The sequence below is a fragment of the Leptodactylus fuscus genome, chromosome 4, assembly GCF_031893055.1.
Source record: "Leptodactylus fuscus isolate aLepFus1 chromosome 4, aLepFus1.hap2, whole genome shotgun sequence".
NCBI classification, from domain to species: domain Eukaryota; kingdom Metazoa; phylum Chordata; class Amphibia; order Anura; family Leptodactylidae; genus Leptodactylus; species Leptodactylus fuscus.
Window position 1 is genome coordinate 85,752,137 of NC_134268.1, and position 22,185 is coordinate 85,774,321.

A 22,185-nucleotide genomic window follows, 5' to 3' on the forward strand; every position below is an offset into this window, starting at 1 on the left:
TAAAGTCCTGCAGGTAGACTTTTTCCTTATGCAAAAAGAGGAAACCTTATAGATCCCATTGACTATAATAAGGTCAGTCTACCTCCATTGGTGTCTATCATTGGACAGATCCATGTTTATTAATTGTTCATAATGTTCCAATATCGTAACAAAATGAACAATGCTGATGTGACTCCAGCCTTACAAAATAATTCTACTTAGAAGTCTATGCACTTGGTTTATACTAGCTTGATTGTTAGTAAAGCCGCTTTTGTCTCAGTTATTTCATCTATAATGGGATTTATAGCTTTATCTTTACAGTTTACAGGAAACTTTCGTTGCCTTATATATTTTTAGAATGTTAGCGTTACCCAATTTTATTTGTGTAGCCTTAGAGGTTTTCATTTGAATGGGTTTCTATTTTTTTATGAATAATATTTATGCTTTTTTATTTTGAGAAGTTATACAAGATTGGCTTTGGTTAAAGAAGTCCTGTCACCAGATCGGAAAAACCCAATGACAAGCATCATTTGATGGGCGCTGTCACCATGGAGTAGTTTGCTGTTTTCGTTACTCAGATTTGTTAATCCATTTGACAGATATGAGACCTTTAAAGAGTAACTAAACTTTTGAACAGCTTTTGAACCTGTGCTGGTAGCATTTGTGTTAACTCTCATTCTCCAGTTTGCAGAACTACCTGTATTATGTCCAGAGATATCATCATTAGAGATGAGCGAACAGTAAAATGTTCGAGGTTCGATATTCGTTTCGAGTAGCCCCTCAATATTCGACTACTCGAATATCGAACCCTATTATAGTCTATGGGGGGGGGAATGCTCGTTTCAGGGGTAGGCAACATTCGATCAAATTATACTTACCAAGTCCACGAGTGAGGGTCGGGCTGGATCCTCCGTGCAGTCTTCTTGCAGCATCCCCGCGGCGTCTTCCGGCTCTTCATTCACTCTGCCGGGCATCAGGCCTGGGCAGAGCCGACTGCGCATGCCTGCACTACAGTCGGCTCTGCCCAGGCCCGATGCCTGGCAGAGTGAATTCAGAGCCGGAAGACGCCGCGGAGAAGCTGCACGGAGAAGACTTCTAAAGGTAGGAGAAGAACCAGCCTTGATTGGCCGACTGTATAGCATTCGGCCAATCAATGCTGGTTCTGCATCGAACTTTTACATTCGAACAGCGAGTGGTACTCGATCGAGTACGAGTATTTCGAATACCGTAGTATTCGATCGAATACCTACTCGATCGAGTACTACTCACTCATCTCTAATCATCATTTGAAAACATAGTATTGGGAGAAGCTGCAGCTGTAAATAAATATCCCAGTCCAAAATGGGTTGTCAACTGATGATATCTCTGAGAATCTCCACTTTCATACAACACCAGAATCACATTACTATATTTTATAATGCCTGAGATATAACTCTGAGGGTGGAGGAGGGTCTGTATTACACAAAGGCCTGTATAGAGAGAGCAGTAGGGTACAAGCTCTTAATGGAGAAGTACAGGATTTCACACAAAGGAGTCTTAATGTGTTAATAAAGTACATTACAAAATGCTGCCAGAAAGTAGAAAGGTGTTCAAAGGTTTAGCTACACTGTGAGAGTTTATGCAAATTAGGGTATACTGGCCAAGTGGGCAGTACTACTGCATGACATACAGTATACACAGTATTAACATTAGTCATGTTCAGTCACAAAAAACATGAAATGATCCAGGAGCCATGCAGCTGTACAAGGACACTTTTGTATGTTCCTAGTTCCTGTCTATAAGCAGAAGTCTTATCAAGAAGATTAGGAAGCCATTTTTTATAAAACCAGGAAACTGTTTTATTAAAAAACACTTTTTCAGGTGCTAACTTAAATTTATCTTTTTTTTTTTTGCCCTACAATGTATATGTATACTGTATAGTGACATTCCCTCATAAGTCAATTTTTTTGCTATTTAGCCTTGAGTTTGATATTGGCTGTTTTTAAAAATCTCTTCTGGTAAGTAGAAAACTTGCTGAACTGTTGTAATAGATTAGTATGGCTGTGGACATGGGTTTCTTGGCTGCCTGTTTGCAAATATCATTAACCAAAATACATGTATGCTGTTCATTTATAAAACCACAATAAAACATAATAAAAGCTTTGCAATTGTCATCATTTGTAAGTCGCCCTCAAAAGGAAGCACCTTTTCATCTCAGATGCAAAAATGGTTACAATCTGCCAAACACAACTCCTAATAATGTTGTACACAAATGATACATCACTGGCTATAAACCATATAGAAAATAGTCATATATTTGATCAAACCCTATTCTTAAGGGCGCAGTTGGCAGTATAGTTTAATTAGATTGCTTTCAATTTAGATAGTCTGAGAGATGACCAAAAGTGGGGGAAGGAGGTTTACATTTTGTTTGTTTTTTTCAGTTGAATTTTTTTTTCTAAAATAGTATCAAATCTGGTGCCATTACAGTCCAGTGTAGTTTGACTTCCCCTGTCTTTTATTAGTTTGACGGATCAGGTCATCCTTTTGATATTTCGCACATTTCTTAGGCATTCTATAGAATACCAAATGAAAAACCGGCAAAAAAGTATGAAATACATCTGATTCATTTTGAATATCACATGGCAAGGCATGTGACTTTTAACCCGTGATATGGTCGCCTCAGGCTTAGAATTTTACAGTTACAGTTTGTTCGGGAGTGTCCATGAAAATTGAACAGCAAGTTGTATTGTTGGAGAAGGACATGGAACATCGATTCGACGTTGAACTGTCCAAAATGCGAGTTAATGCTGCAAAAAAACAGTATTTTCTTGACCGAAACTACTTATTTTGTTTTTTTCATACTTTGCCTAAATAGCATTAGTCATTCTATACAATGCCTATGGAAAGTATGTAATAATTCCTATATTTCATACATTGCCTAAAAACGTCAGGCTTTATATACAATGCCTAGGCATTCTATAGAATGCCAGCTTTTCATACATCACCGATAACATATACATTTCCTGCAGTGTGCAGTTAGGGCACATTTGCACAAAACGCATCACAGTGTCTGTTCGCATGGTCCCTTTTTTTTTTTTTTTTTTTTTTTAAATTCCTCCAGTGAGGTGCCAGGCTACATTTAACCTGAAAATTTTGCATTAAAAATTATTCATAGTAAAAATTATCATATGTGCAGTAAAATGACTGGAAAGGCATGGCAGAAGACAGGGTAAAGGAAGAGGAGGGAACACAAGATACTTTGAAGCCTTCCCATCATTGTAAGTAAGAACAATGCGTGGCAACATCAACACTATTTCTGGGCATGGCGATGCCTCAGGTAGCTTTAGGATGGTGTATATTCTGAAAGATTACATTTTTTCGCTACATCTGTCAGCAGCAATGCAGTGACAATGACTCCGGGTTGAGTGTTCTGTAACGCTTACTTTACTGCACAGTGCCTTCATCATCTTCACTGACACTGACCCCTAGAAGTGATGTAGCAATTACCGAGAGAGATATTCTTACTAATCCAAGTCTTTCTCTTCTTGATGAGTTGAATTAGAAGAGTTGAGGGTTTTTTGGCTATGAAGGAGGCAAAGGAAAAAAAACATGACTGGTGACAGTGGAGGTAGTAATGGTAGGGGGTGAGGAATGGTCATGCTTGGGGTGTAATGAAAGGCTCATGGGCCCTGGTGCAAAAACTCAGCATAGGCACCCTTGCATAAATTTTCACAACTGTCAGTCATGTCCCATATGGACATTTTACTGATCTCTACATTTCCCTTTTATTTTTTATCTGGGCCTATACATTTATGAAAGCGTTCCTTCATTCATATCACTTGTCCGTTCGCCCTAAACGGTAATTGTGCCTCATCCTGCCATTACAACTAACTGCTTATTTTGGTATTTAAAGGTTAATTTTCTCCGTTCTGACAATGGAAGGCTGTGTGCCATAATTCTCTTCACTAGTTTCACCCCCTGAGCACCAGATAGCATAAGGAATAGATTTGCATAAAGGAAATTAAAGTTTAATCAGACTGAGTTGTGAGGGTGACCTGTGTGTCCCCCTGGCTTATGGGCCCTGTCACAGCTGTAACCACTGTGCCCCTATAGCTATGGCAGTGCTTATAGGCCTCCTACGGTTCCTGAGCCCAGGTGCGACTGCAATTTCTGCACTTCCCTAAGTTGAGACACTGGTTGTGCTGGTTAAAGGAAATGACAAGGTAGAAAATAGGTTTTGCAAGAATTCCTTGTCCATGATGATCCAGAAAAACTTGGAAAGGAAGAAATTACTGATGATGATTCTGATGTGGATAGGACCTGGCAACCCGATCAAGCTGACCAGGTCACATCAGAGGAAGAGGGTTCTAGAAGTAGTGATAATAACTATATTGAGCCAAAGTGCAGTCCCAACATCAAAAAAAAAATGTGCCTAAGCAGACCTGAGGCAAGTTTGGGTGGAGGTGGCGGCGGTGGCACTGGCAGACATGTTTCCAGCACTGTTGGTGTTGGCTGCAGCTCTTATTTGCAGCCACCAATTATATGGGGCTTTTTATTTAGATTATCAAACGATAAATTCACTGTATGAGATCTGCAAGCAGAAAATAAGCCCTGGCTGTATAGGTACAAAAGTGAAACTATATCTCTGTACGAACATGAAAAGATATCGGTCTCATCTGGTAAAATAGAATTGGCAATGGCAAGTGAAGAGAGAAACATTGTCCTTCTTGTGATTTTCCTTGTGGCCAGACCACATCAACATCTAGCACTTGCTCATCTTCGTCCTCATCACTACCATGTCTTTTTTTTTCTCTCCATTCCAACATCAGCCATCCATCCATATGGGAATGTGTGTCCAGGAAATAGCAATATGCACCCATTTACTGGCTTAAGTTGCACCTGACCAAGTTGCTGGTGGCGCAGTCAATGATGCAGTTCACTAAATGATGGCATGCGTCTCATTCTCGATGGAGGATATCTAGCCACCATTATTTCTCTAGAAAAGCTCCATATGTCAAAGAATATGGGGCACTCCTTAGATATAGATATACTTAGCCACTTGAGTTGGCAAAGGCTACCTCCCCCGATCCCCCAATCCCTGCTGGTGTTTTAATAGAAGCACTGGGGGTGGAGGCCTTTAGCTAAGCAATATATTATTTTGCAAAACAGGACCACATGAAGCTACCCTGGTTACCTAACGTAGAGATACTAGAGTGCTCTCACTATAAAGGGTTGCTCTTTGTCATTTGAGTAAACTTTATTTTTACTCAATTGTAATTTTTATAACATTTTTGTAGAAGTACAAAGTCCTGCAAATAGATGCGTACAAAAATGGGATAAGCACTTCACGAACTACTTTCCTTTCTGCATGACTCATACGGAAAACACACGCACCCCATTATAGTCTAGGGGGTCCAAGTGCTTTCATTGCTCACCGCTTATCAATGCATTCGGTATTCCTTTCGGGGGTCCCCAAGCAAATTCCCCAAATGGAATACCAAATGTAGATGTGAACCTAAGAAAGTAAAGGGAACACAAAACAAGAAACAAGAAAAGAAAAAAGGTATAAAAAGGACTACACAGACCAGTCTGCAATCTGCAATGGCACTGGAGAGCTTCTGTCATGTTGTTTACATTAATGTCAATGGGAACAGACATAGACAGTCTGCTTCCATTACTCTTCCACAGTTAATTAAAGAGGTTGTCCAGGCAAAATAAATATTTTTAAAAATGCTGGGGGAGGAGGAAAAAAAAAATCAGTCACCTGTCCCTGGTGCTCCAGTGCCTCCCAGCAAGGTCCATTCCTTCTGCTGGCCTGTCTTCTCAAAGTAAAACTGTTCGCCAACTTTGATGTCACAGATTCCTTCTGCTGAAGCCTCTGATGGCCTCAGTGGTCATGTGACAGGTAGTGACATCATGGTCCCTTTCATGAGGTCACTAATTGGGATTAGTGTTCACTTGTGGCAGGGACTTCCACTGGAAGACAACAATGGCTTTGCAGGACCAGAGCTCTCTTGAACTACCAGAGCACTGGGAAAAGATAAGTCTGATTTTTTTTTTTTTTTTTTTTTTTTTAGTTCCCCCAGCCTATCTAAAATATAACCTTACTGCCTGAACAACCCCTTTAACAACGGTAGTGTGAACCGACCCTTAAAGAGCTAAAATGAGCTAAATAGATTCCAAGGAACCCTGACAGTGTTATACACTATATATAAAACCAATTAAAATTCAGATTTGTAACAAATGTATTTGACTCAAAACTAATCTTGGGACTGAACTACCTAAACTCAAAAAAAATCTTCAGATATTTATTATAAATATCTAAGGTGGGAATACCAGATTAATTATACAACAAAGGAAATTTATCAAAATTAGTGGAAGGGAAAGATGGAAGAGCTGTTGATGGTATCCAATCAGATTTTAGGTCTCCCATTCCAATGGGTACTTTGGAAAATAGAAGCACCTTCCTTTGCTGGCAGCTATTGGTAATAATCAACACTTTCCACTTGCATTCATTTTGATAAATTTCCTTATTAAAGGGGGTCTCTGTGGACAGTTACAATTAACTATTACATGCATGCTCTTTACCTGCAGTGCTGAGAGGCTAGTTTTCCCTCTATTTGCAATTGTTTTGGTGTTTTCAATGTTGCTGTTGTGCTTTCCTGTCAAGTCCCAGCATTGTCCATTTACCAAGGTTCCTTTTGCTGTATCAGCCTACTTCCCTTCTACAATCTTCTGTAGTTTGACTTCTTCTTACTTACTGACCCAAATTATCAAATTAATTCCTGCCACAGCATCTTTTATTCTGCCCCTTCTTCTCTAGCTCCATCCCCTGCAACTCCAGTGATGCCCCACTGTGTCTGATGTTCTGCCCTCTTTCTCTTTTCTTCCACCCCCCGCATGTCAGTTGTAATGCCGTGTTATAGAAATATGCTGTCTCTTTAACATCTCTGAGATGGGGAAATATATTTTGTCTTCAAGCTTATGGAAAGATACCATGTCGCAATAATGTCTGCATTTATTTCTGCTTTTGATATGATGGTTATTCTATTTTAATATCAGAACATCAGAACTTGTGATATCTTACAAAATGCAGGACAGGGAGGAAAATGCTAGCTTGCAGTTAAGGACTGGTGAAGGGATAGATAACTAACAACCAATCAGAATTGTATGATGTATGTTGCTGGGCACAATCTTGGTTTATGCTCCACACCAAATAAGGAGGAAATATCCTTAAGCACACTTCCTGTGTTTGACTGGTCATTTCTGTGAGCTCACGATATATGATAATTTGGCACCGCTTGACAATCAGAATATTGGACCCAGTTCGGGTTCCGATAACATGCCCATAACCACTATTTTATCCACCCAACTTCTGCTCCTGGATTCTTTAGACATAGTAGCAGTGCCCTTTGTGTCACTACTGCATCCTTTTCCAAGACTGGACCAGAAAGTTTGTCCTATACGCAGGCAGCAAGAAGATGTCATTGGTGATGTCAAGCTGGGTTCACAAGAGCTGCTGCCACTGTTGAAATTAATATCAGCTTCTGGCTCTTCTGTCTTCTGAATATAGCGCCAAAGCAGGTGCTGTGGTACATAAGAACAAGCAACGAGAGAGGCTCCAGCAATCCGAGATTATCAAAAATAAAAACTTAAAAAACTTTTATTGTTCCCATCAACGGTAAAAAATAATTGTGCCTATTTTGTTGTCCTTGGTCGGAGGGTGAGGACCCACGCAGTCACGATATATGGTGGGACTCTATGCTCAAGGACACGTAAGTTGGGCTGTATCTATACTTTTTACATAAATTCACATAGACCAATTACAATAGAGACACTGCCACTGTAAGAGGGACAATCATTGGTAATAGTGGTAATAGTCCCGCTATGATCTATCCCTGGGCTGTGACACTATGATGTCACAGTACAAGGATGGTAAATAACATTGGTGGCAGTGGGTAAAAAAAAACAAAAAAACATAGAGTTGCCAATAGCTAATGCCAGCAGTCACCCCGCTATAAAATGGCATTTTGGCCATTCAAATGGACCAATCACAAAAGAGCCACTGTCACTATTTGAATTCAATAGCGACCGATGGCTCTTGTGATTGGCCCTTCTGAATTTAGCACTAAAGCACCTGTCCAAAGTGTCTATACATAGTGGGGGCACTTCGCTATGTATTTTTTAATTATTTTTAATCGCTGTCACTATGTTATGTACTTTCCCTGTACTGTGACATCATAATGTCACAGTCTGGAGATAGACCATAGCCAGACCACCGCCACTATTATCAACTGTCCATCACCCCATTTAAACATACAAAATGAGGAAGGTTGCACTTGCCAGACTCAGGACTAAGTTTCACCTGCCAAGTACTAGCCAGCCCCTGTCCTGCCCTCCACCTCCTGTGGGAGACATCATCATAGATCACATGACTGCAAGGGACTGGTTATAATGTAGTTAGCTGTCCCTTGCAGTCATGTGACTGATGATGATCCGACCCCAAGTTACGTGATGCAGGGTCATCTTATCAACAAGATCAAAAACATCACGTGACTGCACCATGTTACTCAGGCACAAATTAATACAAATAATACAGTAAAAAAAAGTTAAAAATTTGAAACACATATACACAGGCAACACACATTAATATAAAGAAAAACTTAATATCCCCAGGCGACCCCTTTAATTCCAAATTATATTGCAATAATGCATTAAGGAAATGTTATCTACCATTGCAGACTTCCTTTGTTTGATAGACATATCAACTAGAGATGAGCGAGTAGTACTCAATCGAGTAGGCATTCGATCGAATACTACGGTATTCGAAATACTCGTACTCGATTGAGTACCACTCGCTGTTCGAATGTAAAAGTTCGATGCAGAACAAGCAAGAATCAACGCTGGTTCTTCTCCTACCTTTAGAAGTCTTCTCCGTGCAGCTTCCCCGCGGCGTCTTCCGGCTCTTCATTCACTCTGCCAGGCATCGGGCCTGGGCAGAACCGACTACGCATGTACACTTGTAATGCGGGCATGCGCAGTCAGCTCTGCCCAGGCCCAATGCCTGGCAGAGTGAATGAAGAGCCGGAAGATGCCGCGGGGACGCTGCACGGATAAGACTTCTCGGAGGATCCAGGCCGACCCTCACTCGTGGACTTGGTAAGTATAATTTGATCGAATGTTGCCTACCCCTGAAACGAGCATTTTCCCCCCAAAGACTATAATAGGATTCGATATTGGATTCGAGTAGTCGAATATTGAGGGGCTACTCAAAACAAATATCGAACCTCGAACATTTTACTGTTCGCTCATCTCTAATATCAACTAATCCATTCTATTTTTCTTTTATGAATGCTTGGTTCAAATACTGACAACTTGATTTTTGAGAATTACATTTTATATACTTTTCTATTTAAAAAGTCTTCAAATATCAAATCTATTCATAGTATATACAATATCTATACAGCATATCAAGAAATTGTAAGACTAATTCTAAGGAGACAAATTTCACAATACACTGATTTACTATTGATATAGGAATGCAAAGTGTTGTTGAAAAAGAGCAAAGTCTATTGTGAGTTTTATCATCTATGAAGGATGACTCCTTATACAAACAGACAATATAAAAGGGCGGATTAGAACTATGGAACATACTTACCATCAGTCTATATTTTCCCATTGCTTTATGGCTTAGACATTGGTAAATCCTTTTTACAACGCTCAATAAAACTGAGTCATTGCAGTGTCTTTATCACAGGACAGACTTTAGCCATTACTGATTACTTTGTAGAAGTTTGTTCTTCTAAGTTTGTTCTTCTAATTTTTTACATTTGAGATGACAAGGATCTTGAATGATTTTTATTTTACAAACTTTTGAACAGTTTGCCTAGACTGGTCGTAAATTCTTTCCTAGTTAACCATTTGCCAAAATTGAAACCTGGTGTTAATAGACTGATAAATCTTCTCATCTGCTTCTTGGTCTTCAGTTTGGTCAGAACACTTGTTCTATACAATACACTTTGTACCCAAGTAAAGCTAAACTATGAACAAACATCATGCCATTTGACAATTCTGAAAAATATGTTCAGTTAACTGATTTATTGTTTTAACCCCCTAAAGGTAAGCCCAGTGGTGAACCTAGCCTCTCTGCTGCCTGGGTGGATGATCAAAAGACGCATCATCCCCCCTCCTCGGACGGAATATGGGGGTGGGGGTCATCTTTTGATCGTCCGCCTCAGGCAGTGGGGGGGGGTGCAAGTGGTAACATTACAGTGAATACAATGCAGTAATATTTTGTGCAGTAATACATACAGGAGGACGTCTTCCCACATTTCCCATCAGTACCACCATGACCACTTCTTCCAGCTGTGACTTGACACTGTAAAGTTTGCAACACAGACATCTTTGACTCCTCACTTCCTTTTCCACGCACCCAACCCCCATATATATACGTTATGTCCCACAGCGTCCCCTGCAGCCTATATTATGCCCCACAGTGGAACAATAGACTGTGGGGCGTAATAGAGGTTGCAGGGAGCCGCTGTGGGGCATAACAGAGGTTGCAGGAGGCAATGTGGGGCATAATAGAGGTTGAAGGGGCCACAGTGGACCCTGCAACCTCTATTATGCCCCACAGTTGCCCACCCAACTCTTATGCCTCATAATGGCCCACCCATGAACTATTGTCATACTCGGTGGGAGTTTTTTCAGATCCCGGAGAGGTGAATAACATGGTTTATTATGTACCCTCACCTCTCCTGGGGCTCTAAAAAGACCCCCGAGTATAATAATAGTGGTAGTGGGTTTGCAGCCTGGGCCCGGGCCTGCTCATGGCCGCCCTCCGCGTCCTATAGCAGAAGGGGAACCGGGGGGGGGGGGGAGCAGGCCCAGGGAGGTAGGTAAATGGGCCGCTACCTGCTGGGGATCCTCCAGCAGGTAGCTGCCTATTATAAAGAGAAAAAAAAAAAAGACAAGCTCATGGGGATACCCATAGCATAGTAACAAGCTTCCTTAATATTTCCCGTTTTCTTTGTAGCCACTACTGGGTTCAGCTCCGAAAACCGAAGCAAAATCTGCAAACAAAAGTAGCTTTTCAACTTGGGGCTTTAGCCTAAAGGGGTTTAAAAGACTTATTCATTGATGTATCTTTAGGATACATTATCAATTAAAAATCGACAGTGGTCTGACACCCAGGCCACCGACCAATCAGTTGTTTGAAGAGGATGCCAGTTAAGTACTTACTAAGCACAGTGTTGTACATTTTTGCAGTGACTGTACTTAGTAATGCAGCTCAGCCCTTTCACTTGAATGGGACTGAGCTGTAATCATGCCAGAATAATGAATGTGACATCACATTGAGTGTGATATAGAGCACCAGTGCTGCTTCTAACAGTTGACCCACAAGTGTCCCTGGTGTCGCCCCATCCCCGCAGATCTTCAACTGATTACATATAAGGTATGCTATCAATATGCTATCAATGAAAAAGTCCCAGAAAATCCTTTTAACCCCTTCCCGCCAATGGCGTTTTTTGACTTTCGTTTTTTATTTTTGACTCCCCTCCTTCTAAACCCCATAACTTTTTTTATTTCTCTGCTCCCAGAGCCATATGAGGTCTTAGTCTTTGCGGGACAAATTTTTCTTCATGATGCCGCCATTAATTATTCTGTACACTCAAATAATTGCTGCTATTACACTCTGCTATTCCTTGCTTTTTTCACTGCTAAGTAGTAGATAAGAGGCTGTGAGAGCACAAAATGAGGCAATAAATCAGTTATCAGAGGACAGGAGAATATCACCCCCTTCTCTCCCTCCAAAAAGTTGTATTTGTGAGGCTGACTATGGATATGGATATAACGTGAACAACAGTCAGATTAAAGATAAGAAGCAGGAGAACAGCTTAAAAAGTGCTAAAGGAAACATTACAAAGTTACATTACAAAGTTCCTTTATGAACATGTCTTGCCTTTTCTGACATAAATAATTCATCATTCCCAAGAGGTATGACACCATAACTGAGGGTATGGTACTTTGAGGCACTCTTCTATAAGCACAATTCTATATTCTAGTTTAAGTTACAATAGGTTCACACCTGCACCTGGGTTTCTGTTTTTCAGGTCCACTTGAGGACTTGAAGAATGGAAACCTAATCCACTTAAGAAGCAGTTACCCATGGAAACCCGTAGACCCAATAGGCTATTATGGGGTCTGCTGGGTTTCCGCCCAAAAAATGTTTTTGCTGCGTTTTTTTTTTTTTTAGCAAAAACCAGGAATGGATTGAACAGTAGGTAGAAGTATAAGGGCCCATGCACATGGAGTTAACGCGAGCGCATTTTAGCATAATACACGTGTATAGAATACACGTGTAAAAATAACACTCCCATTGACTTCATTGAGATTTTTTACACGTGTAAAAAATTTCATTTAAGTCAATGGGAGTTTTATTTTTACACGTGTATTCTATACACGTGTATTATGCTCAAACACGCTCACATTAACTCCGTGTGCACGAGCCCTAAGAATTTCCTATTAGAGATGAGCAAACACTATTCGAAACAGCCATTTCGTATAGCACGCTCCCATATAAATGAATGGACGTAGCCGGCACGTGGAGGGTTAAGCGGCCGGCTGCCGGCAGTCTGTGTGCCGCTTCCATTCATTTCTATGTGAGCGTGCTATTCGAAACAGCTGTTTCGAATAGTGTTCACTCATCTCTATTTCCTATATATTTTCCATTCCTTTTGTAGCCATTCTTGACTTTGGCTCAAAAAAAAACACCAAAATCTGCAACAGAAAAAAAGCTTCGTTTTCGCAAGGTGGGGCCTCAGCCTAAGTCTGTAATAGAGAGAGAGCTGGTGGAGAAAGAACTAGCGTGGCTCCTGCTAACTTAAGAAAGGAGGTATATGCTCCGGAAACTTTGCACCAGGTTAGGGCCACACTAGTTCCACCACTACCTGCCGTTCTAAGGTTACAACATGGTTTGGATTTATAGAGCTATGGGTAAATGCTTGTGCAATTGTCTTTGACCTGTTTTTAGTATATCGCTGGATGTTTCCAAATGCGGTAAAACAGGTTTCAGTATAGAGGGGTGTTGTGCATTCACTTGCTTGAAGTTTACAAAGGTTTTGAGAGACATCCAAGTGCACGGTATTGCTAAATCTGTTGCTTGTACTGGCCTGTTGGCTGCTTTACACACAAATACCCTCAACAGCTTATCCGTTATTTTATAGTTTCTATAGGAAAGCATAAAGGTTACACCTTCTTTCATACAGGTAAACCGTTTATTTGGGCCATAGATAAAGTGAATGGGTTGGCAGGGCATTGTCCCTCAAATGTCACTTTGCCTTTCTTCAGGTGAAGAACAGTGTAGTTATTGTAATCTCTGCCGCACCCTGAAAAGTAATACCTACAAATCTCTGAATGCTGAAACAGTGGGGTGTAGCTACTGTATGCTTATTCCCATAGCGGCGCGTATGAATACCTTGTCCAAGGTAAAATGGCTTGTTGACATTTTCATGGCTCCCAGCACATACCTGGCAGCTCCAGTATTCAATACGCTTATTGCCCTGAAATGTATACAAGGATTTGTTCTGCTGACAGGCGGCCCTGCCCTCCTGATGCACGCAGTAGGAGTCTAGTACTCCCCTCTACATATGGAGTAATCATTAAATACCATGCTATTTTCACTTTGGAGTTGTTATGTGTGTTGATCTATAGGTGTACGAGTATATATCTCGTAAATACTGTATAACACAGTTCTTATATATGATATGTATTAGTTCATTAAAATACAGTATTGATTGCAGGCTTTGTGCACTGCGCAGTCATTGCTTTGTTAGACTGATCCATTACATCAGATTGTTATTCCTTCACAATCTTCCCTCCCCTTCCTCATTCTTAGTCTTATTACAGTTTCATTTACAGTGGGTGGAAGCTGCAGTAACTGGCCACTACCCTCCTCTGTGAAGTATACAGCTGGGACAGCTTTGCAAGAAACCAAGGAAAGTGCAGATAGGGTAAGACTCGATTTTTGTATCTTTAAGAAAAATAAATTGCTGTAGAAAAATCTTTAAGCTTTAAAACATGCTCCTATTGTAAACCCAAGCACCTTCTTCTAAGTTTATGTGGATATGTGGATAGTTCTGGCTTTAGAGTGCCTGGGGCAGGGTTCACACTTATGTTGGATTCCATTATGAAGGTGTCTGTTTAAAAAAGAAAAGACAGACACCTATCCTAACAGACATTAACAGACGCTGAGGACGGGTTCACACCAGCGCCCGGTCTCCGCTTTAGGTAATCCAGCGGGTTTCTGTCTTCTTTCCGAGAAACTGGACAGGGGACGGAGACTGGCAGTCAGTTTTCAAACCCATTCACTTGAATAGGTTTTCAAACTGACCTCCCGTGTGCGCCTTCTGCCTCTCCGCGGCAAAACCGTTTTTTTTAACCAGACACAAAGTCTGACATGCAGGACTTTGTGTCCGGTTAAAAGAAAACAGTTTACCATGGAGAGGCAGAAGACGCACACGGACGGTCACTTTGTAAACCCATTGAAGTGAATGGGTTTGAAAACTGACTGCCGGTCTCCGTCCCCTGTCCAGTTTCTTGGGGCAGGAGATGGAAACCCGCCGGATTGCTGTCCGACTTTTCAAGCGGACAGCAAAACCCGACATGTAGGTTTTGCTGTCCGCATGAAAAGTCGGACATCTTAAGGAACGGACAGTTAAGGACAGGCACGGAGAGTAAAAGAACGCACCATATGTCCATTTAAATCAATGCAAAATGTAACAGACACAGCTAGTGTCCAATGCTAATGTCCATGCAAGATTTTGCACGTACATTAGCAGCGGACACTAGCCGTCGGACACCGATGGTAGTGTGAACGCTCCCTTACAGACACAAGATAAAATCCCTTTGAAATGAATGGAAACTTCAGACGGACCAGCTAGAGTCCATTGCTAAAATCCAGTGGTATTAAGTATTATTGAAAAGTGGTTTCTGTTTTGGATTGCCACATATAGACTAATGCTTGCCACATATAGACTCATTTTTATCACTATACTATATGCCTCACTATTTTGATGAAATATACAATAGGTCTCATTTGCTGACTTTCATAAGAAAGCCATACTGTTACCTAAAGGGTTTGTCTTATGAAATGTTGTGCACAGTGTAGGGGGAATTTACTAAGACTGGCATTCTGTACGCCAGGCTTTATCCTTTCCCCACTGTTAGTCACTGCACCTGAAATTATAAAAAGGCTGTGTTGATCCAAAACATCTCTGTCCCAACCTGCTTTGGTCTCTGCCCCACTGTGCCCTCTTTTGTAAAAAGTGATGAGCAGAGCACAGAGGGAACAATGTGGAGGCAGAACGGTGGCCTCGCATTGCTGGAGTCCTGGGTTCAGGTGTTTGCGTGGGTTTCCTCCCACACTCCAAAAACATACTGATAGGGAATGTAGATTGTGAGCCCTATATGGGACACTTACTGACAATGTCTGTAAAGCGCCGCGAAATATGATAGCGCAATATAAGTAAGCAAATAAAATTGAACAATGTGGCACACCTTTGGCAAACGGCCTTTTCTTGCACAAAAAAACAACTATAAATGCCGGAAAACTCATGTAGATGGGTTAGTAAATTCCCGCTTATGTACGCTTTTTTTTAGTGCAACAATTTGGGCATATTTAGTAAATCTATCTCTGTTACAGAATGGTTTTTAGAATTAGCAAATGGGGCTTTTCAGAAAAATACCAAGTGAATAGCTGGATCTCAATACCAGACAACCCATGGATGAGAGTTGTTTCTGGAGAAAATAGTATGTTAGTGAGTGAGTGGAGACTACACAGAGATGAGATATAATGGAAAGATTTGTACCCGTCCTGTGTTATTAACACACTCCTGATTTTGACAATGATGTAAATCACTGGTGAAAATCATTTCCTCTGCGCGTTTCGCTGACTCTGGCTTCATCAGGGGGGAGCTGCCATGCTGCTACAGTACCCTTTCCATGTGGATAACGAGCACCGGTGCGTGTTTTGCCGACTCTGGCTGATGAAGCCAGAGTCAGCGAAACGCACGTCGGGGTACGTTATCAGCATGGAAAGGGCATTGTAGCAGCATGGCATTTTAAGGTCAGTGTGTTTTCTCTAACCTATGGTCTTATGCAAAGAGTGGCAATTTATGACTTTTTGAACACTTTATTGCTATAATTGCATGAGCGTAGCTACTAATATAGCTATAGTATTTTTATATTGGATTTTTTTGTATGTTACACACATTGCATATCATCCATGATCATCTTTTGAAATATCACCACCAGTTAATACTTTTATCTGACACTGTACCTACATATAAATATGCTGTAATTTAATCAGCCCTAGATGCACATTCATTTGGATGTATTCTTTCCCTCCATTTTTAACATCAATGTGTGAATTTTGTATTATATTACTGTAGATTATACAGTATAATCATGCGATCAATGGCAGGTTTTTTTGGTCAGGATTTTGAGGCCGTATCTGCCGCAAAATTCTGACCAAAAAGAAGGTTCCCATTGAAATCAATGGGAGCTGGTCAAATCTTTTTTACGAGAGCTGGAACAAACTGGGACAAGCGAGATGCCCATTCTTCAGGCTGATTCGCCATGTGTTTATGTGGGGATGTGCATTTTTTGTGTCCGTGAAAAATAATGGTCATGTGACAGATTAGGTGTAAACAGACTCTAGCAGTTAGTAACAGACACCAGATAAAATACTATTGAAATCAATGGAATATTTAATGGATTTGTGAAAGTTCTGTTATTGTCCATTGCTAAAATCTTGCGGTGGTGTGAACGACTCCTTATTGTTTGCTTATCATTAGCTGATCTTGATTCTCCTGTAATTCTGATCACATTACTGTCAGAGGTACATGAAGTAATGCACTCGGTCGGATCAGAAGTAGTAATTGTGAATATAATATTGGCCACAGGGACAGATAATAAAAGGTGGGGGAGGGGGGGGGGAAATCTGCATTCCATCCTGTAAATATTGATACTGCTACAAGAAAACCTGATATGTGAGACAAGACAAGACATTGAATACCATCTTCATTCTTGTTTCAGGCCCCAAGATGGAAGCACTAAGCTCTGCGTGCACCAATTTTTCAATCGACTTATTCAAGAAGTTATGTCAAAACAACCCTAATGGAAATATTTTCTACTCTCCATTGAGTATCTCAGCAGCACTGGCTATGATTTATTTAGGTACTAAAGGTAAAACTGCTGAACAAGTATCCAAGGTAAATAAATATACCATAGATGTTTATTATCAATCACAAGAGCCACATGAAATAAAATAATATATTATGCTGAACACAAATACTATAAAATTCTGGAATGTACTGAAAGTACTTACCGATAGCAGATGGTACCATAACATGGTTTCCAATTATCAGAACATATGTTGTGAGACGCATACTTCTTGAACTTTTGTTTCTTAATGTGGTATCATAGGTCATTTTTCCGAGTAAATTAAAACTACAGTAATGTGTTTTTTATCAGCGAAGGATATTCAATGACCATAGCCTCACCATAACAACCGGTGCCATAACAATGCTTACTGTGACATAATTTGACTGTAAGATTAATCATTTAGCTGGTAAACTTTAGACTTATTTATAACTTAGCACATCGCAGCTAAAATGAGGCAATTTAATTCTGTTAAGAGAGAATTTTTCTATATGAAGTGACTAAATATACAGGAATGGAAGATGCAACCCCTGCGTTCCAGAGTAACTGGTGCTGGCTTCAGCCACTGATATCAGCAAGGAGAGAGTTGCAGCTTCTCCTGTACAGCTTAGTAACATGAATTATACTAAAGATCAGTTGAATTCACTTTAAGTTTTTGATTTTGGGCAGGTTAAAGAGCACACTATTTTGACTTTTAATTTTGATGACTTAATGGGGCTGTCTTGAATGTGGACAAATCACAGAGGAGGCCAGGGAAGGTGTAACTTAAAAAATTCATACTCGCCTGTCCCCTGAACTTGGGTGTCTGCTACTGCCATGTCTTTGCCAACAGAAGTCCTGTGTTGCACATGTTCGCTGTGGCTGGAAAGGACCTGGTGACGTCACTTACATGGATCACTGGGGCCCTATATGCTGGGCTGTGATTGGCCTCAGCAATCACATGTGGCACAGGACTTCCAGTGGTGAAGGCACGCTGCACACCCGATTAGAGAAATGCAGCAGACACCAAAGCACCGGGACGGGTGAGTATTTTTGTATTTTTATGTTACACCTTCCCCGGCCTCCTCTGTGACTTTTTTCCAATTCTTTAAGTGGTTGGTTAAAAATCTATTTGTTCCTTTGTTAAAATGGATTCTTATTTAAAAGCAGCATATTACAACATTAGTCCACTGTAGTCATAAGCATCGGGTTCGCTCGCTCCCACAACAACCATCGCTTACAGGGAGTCCTACCTTCTCCTCATTTTAGAAGGATAGAACATATAGATTGAGGCACCTTTACAGTACCTGCATGTCAACTATACCTACAGAAATACTGCCGTTTCCATATAGGTATAATTGAAGCAAAAAGTCTGCAAAGGAAAACTCTACGGACTCTGACACCGGACACCCCCTTCAATTGGCTGATTGTGGCTGCAGGAAGTAGCACAGTGCATAGACTTTGAGCAGGCAACTCTATAGACTGTTTAGTGTCTGTTCCTAGTTATTGCAGCTCAGCTCCCATTCAGGTGAAGGAGAGTTAAAGATAAGCATAGGCCAAAGTCCTGGAAACTCCCAATAATGGAGTCATCAGGGAGGAACTAATCAGCTTATGTGCCTAATCAGGTATAAAGAGGACCTTTCACGATTTTTGCGGAATTTTTCTTCTTTGACTAAATTTATAGGGAAAGCACTCTTGTTTCTGGAGCTAAAATAGCCCTGCTGCCTTTTTTTTTTTAAAAAAAAAAGCAATTTGTGAATAAGATTAACCAAAGTCTCATTGAATTTGTTGTTACTGTTACCGCAGCAGCCAAAAACGCTGTATTTCCGCAACATTGCGCCTTAGCCTAAAGTCCCTTTTCAGCTAATTTGCATAAAGATAAAATGTTGATTTTCCTGAAAATGGAGCTGTAATGCAGAATAAGAAAGACATCTTTGTAAAGTGTAGAAACGAGTGTAGAAGGTATTGCCATTAGTCTGATACTTATTTTTTTATTCTAATCATTTAAAGGGATTCTATCGTTAGAATTCCCTTTTTTAAATAAGAAAAGCTATTCTTCTCTTACCTTTATTATTGCGTCACCGTTCCTGAGAAATATCTTCTTTTTTCCATATGTAATAGAGTTTTCTCACAGCACTGGGGGCGTTCACCTGCACTCAAACAGCACTGGGGGCCATCCCCTGTGCTGTTCGAAAACTCTCCAACGATGCCTCCATCTTCTTCTCCGGACCACAGGAAAATGGCCGACGGACATGCGCAGTCGGCGCTTTTGGAGGTAGACACGAGCAGAGGCGTCTGGAGTAGAAGATTGAGGCATTGATGGAGAGTTTTTGGACAGCACAGGGGATGCCCTCTGTGCTGTTTGAGCCCAGGGGAACGCCTCCAGTGCTGTGAGAAAACTCATTTGCATAAAGAAGAAAGAAGATATTTTTCAGGAAAGGCGGCACTGATCAGAATAATGAAGTTAAGCGAAGCATAGCCTTTCTTATTTAAAAAAGGGAATTCTAATGATAGAATCCCCTTACAGCAATATTTCTGTGATACTCATTTTGCAATATGAGTTCACAAGCAATAGAATCCTAGAATGTTTTGTGCTTCCAGCCGGCCGTAAATTAAAGGCACGAGAGACATGCAGATGTCGCCCGTGTACCAGCTTTGCTTCCGGGGCCCCCTTTCATTAAATGAATATGAAGTAGGGCCACAAAATAGGACAGGAGTAGGACCTGTTCAATATTTGTGGCCCGGACTGTCAGCCTGCACATGTGACTGTGTAATTCACAGTCATGTGTACGGGCCCATAGAAATGAATGGGTCAGTGTGGTATCAGGGAAAAACACGGATAGCACACTGATCATGCCACAGTCGTCTGCAAGTGGCCTTAATATAATAATTACTGTTATGCAACAAATGGTTTAAATATTCATCTCTTCATTCTTTTTCATGGACGTTTAGGTATTGCATTTTGACAATGTTCAAGACATTCATTCAAACTTCCAAACCCTGAATGCTCAGATTAATAAAAAATCTAGCTTCCATACCCTGAATCTAGCTAACCGGTTATTTGGAGAACAGACCTTCAGTTTTCTTCCTGTAAGTCAATCTATTCATTATTATTCTATGTATAAGTATATACAGTCCTATGAAAAAGTTTGGGCACCCCTATTAATCTTAATCATTTTTAGTTCTAAATATTTTGGTGTTTGCAACAGCCATTTCAGTTTGATATATCTAATAACTGATGGACACAGTAATATTTCAGGATTGAAATGAGGTTTATTGTACTAACAGAAAATGCGCAATATGCATTAAACCAAAATTTGACCGGTGCAGAAGTATGGGCACCCTTATCATTTTATTGATTTGAATACTCCTAACTACTTTTTACTGACTTACTGAAGCACAAAATTGGTTTTGTAACCTCAGTGAGCTTTGAACTTCATAGCCAGGTGTATCCAATCATGAGAAAAGGTATTTAAGGTGGCCAATTGCAAGTTGTTCTACTATTTGAATCTCCTCTGAAGAGTGGCATCATGGGCTACTCAAAACAACTCTCAAATGATCTGAAAACAAAGATTGTTCAACATAGTTGTTCAGCGGAAGGATACAAAAAGCTGTCTCAGAGATTTAACCTGTCAGTTTCCACTGTGAGGAACATAGTAAGGAAATGGAAGACCACAGGGACAGTTCTTGTTAAGCCCAGAAGTGGCAGGCCAAGAAAAATATCAGAAAGGCAGAGAAGAAGAATGGTGAGAACAGTCAAGGACAATCCACAGACCACCTCCAAAGAGCTGCAGCATCATCTTGCTGCAGATGGTGTCACTGTGCATCGGTCAACTATACAGCGCACTTTGCACAAATAGAAGCTGTATGGGAGAGTGATGAGAAAGAAGCCGTTTCTGCACGTACGCCACAAATAGAGTTGCCTGAGGTATGAAAAAGCACATTTGGACAAGGCAGCTTCATTTTGGAAACAAAAATTGAGTTGTTTGGTTATAAAAAAAGGCGTTATGCATGGCGTCCAAAAAGAAACAGCATTCCAAGAAAAACACATGCTACCCACTGTAAAATTTGGTGGAGGTTCCATCATGCTTTGGGGCTGTGTGGCCAATGCCGGCATCGGGAATCTTGTTAAAGTTGAGAGTCGCATGGATTCCACTCAGTATCAGCAGATTCTTGAGAATAATGTTCAAGAATCAGTGACGAAGTTGAAGTTACGCCGGGGATGGATATTTCAGCAAGACAATGATCCAAAACACCGCTCCAAATCCTCAGGCATTCATGCAGAGGAACAATTACAATGTTCTGGAATGGCCATCCCAGTCCCCAGACCTGAATATCATTGAACATCTGTGGGATGATTTGAAGCGGGCTGTCCATGCTCGGCGACCATCTAACTTAACTGAACTTGAATTGTTTGTCCAAAATACCTTTATCCAGGATCCAGGAACTGATTAAAAGCTACAGGAAGCGACTAGAGGCTGTTATCTTTGCAAAAGGAGGATGTACTAAATATTAATGTTACTTTTCTGTTTCGGTGCCCATACTTTTGCACCGGTCAAATTTTGGTTTAATGCATATTGCACATTTTCTGTTAGTACAATAAACCTCATTTCAATCCTGAAATATTACTGTGTCCATCAGTTATTAGATATATCAAACTGAAATGGCTGTGGCAAACACCAAAATATTTAGAACTAAAAATGATTAAGATTAATAGGGGTGCCCAAACTTTTTCATAGGACTGTAGCTAGAAAACACAAAATGTCTTGACCTGTTCGATCCATTAATAGAGCTGATATTTCTGTAGATGTGTGATGCAGTGATCTTTCTATTACACACCACCTGTTGTATGAACTTGTCACCTTGCCCCATCCAGCCCTCACTCACTCCTCCGAGCAGCACTGAATCACATCTAGGGCACTTGAGCTACAGCTGTTGTGATTGAGTAGACAAGAAGGTGCAAAAATCTTTCAAAGTAGCCACGATACTCAGTTTGTATATCTATGTATTAAATATACTTCC

General features: G+C 40.6%; 1 protein-coding gene across 1 annotated transcript in view; it reads left to right on the top strand.

The window, feature by feature from the left end:
- Nucleotides 1-13,858: 13,858 nt before the first annotated feature.
- The window catches only part of LOC142200394 (leukocyte elastase inhibitor-like), a 28,223-nt gene continuing 19,896 nt past the window's right edge, over nt 13,859-22,185 (top strand). The window contains exons 1-3 of the mRNA XM_075270732.1: nt 13,859-13,973; nt 17,059-17,234; nt 20,116-20,253. Coding sequence (XP_075126833.1) covers nt 17,067-17,234; nt 20,116-20,253 — 306 coding nt within the window. The 5' untranslated portion in view covers nt 13,859-13,973; nt 17,059-17,066. The remainder of the gene's footprint in view (nt 13,974-17,058; nt 17,235-20,115; nt 20,254-22,185) is intronic.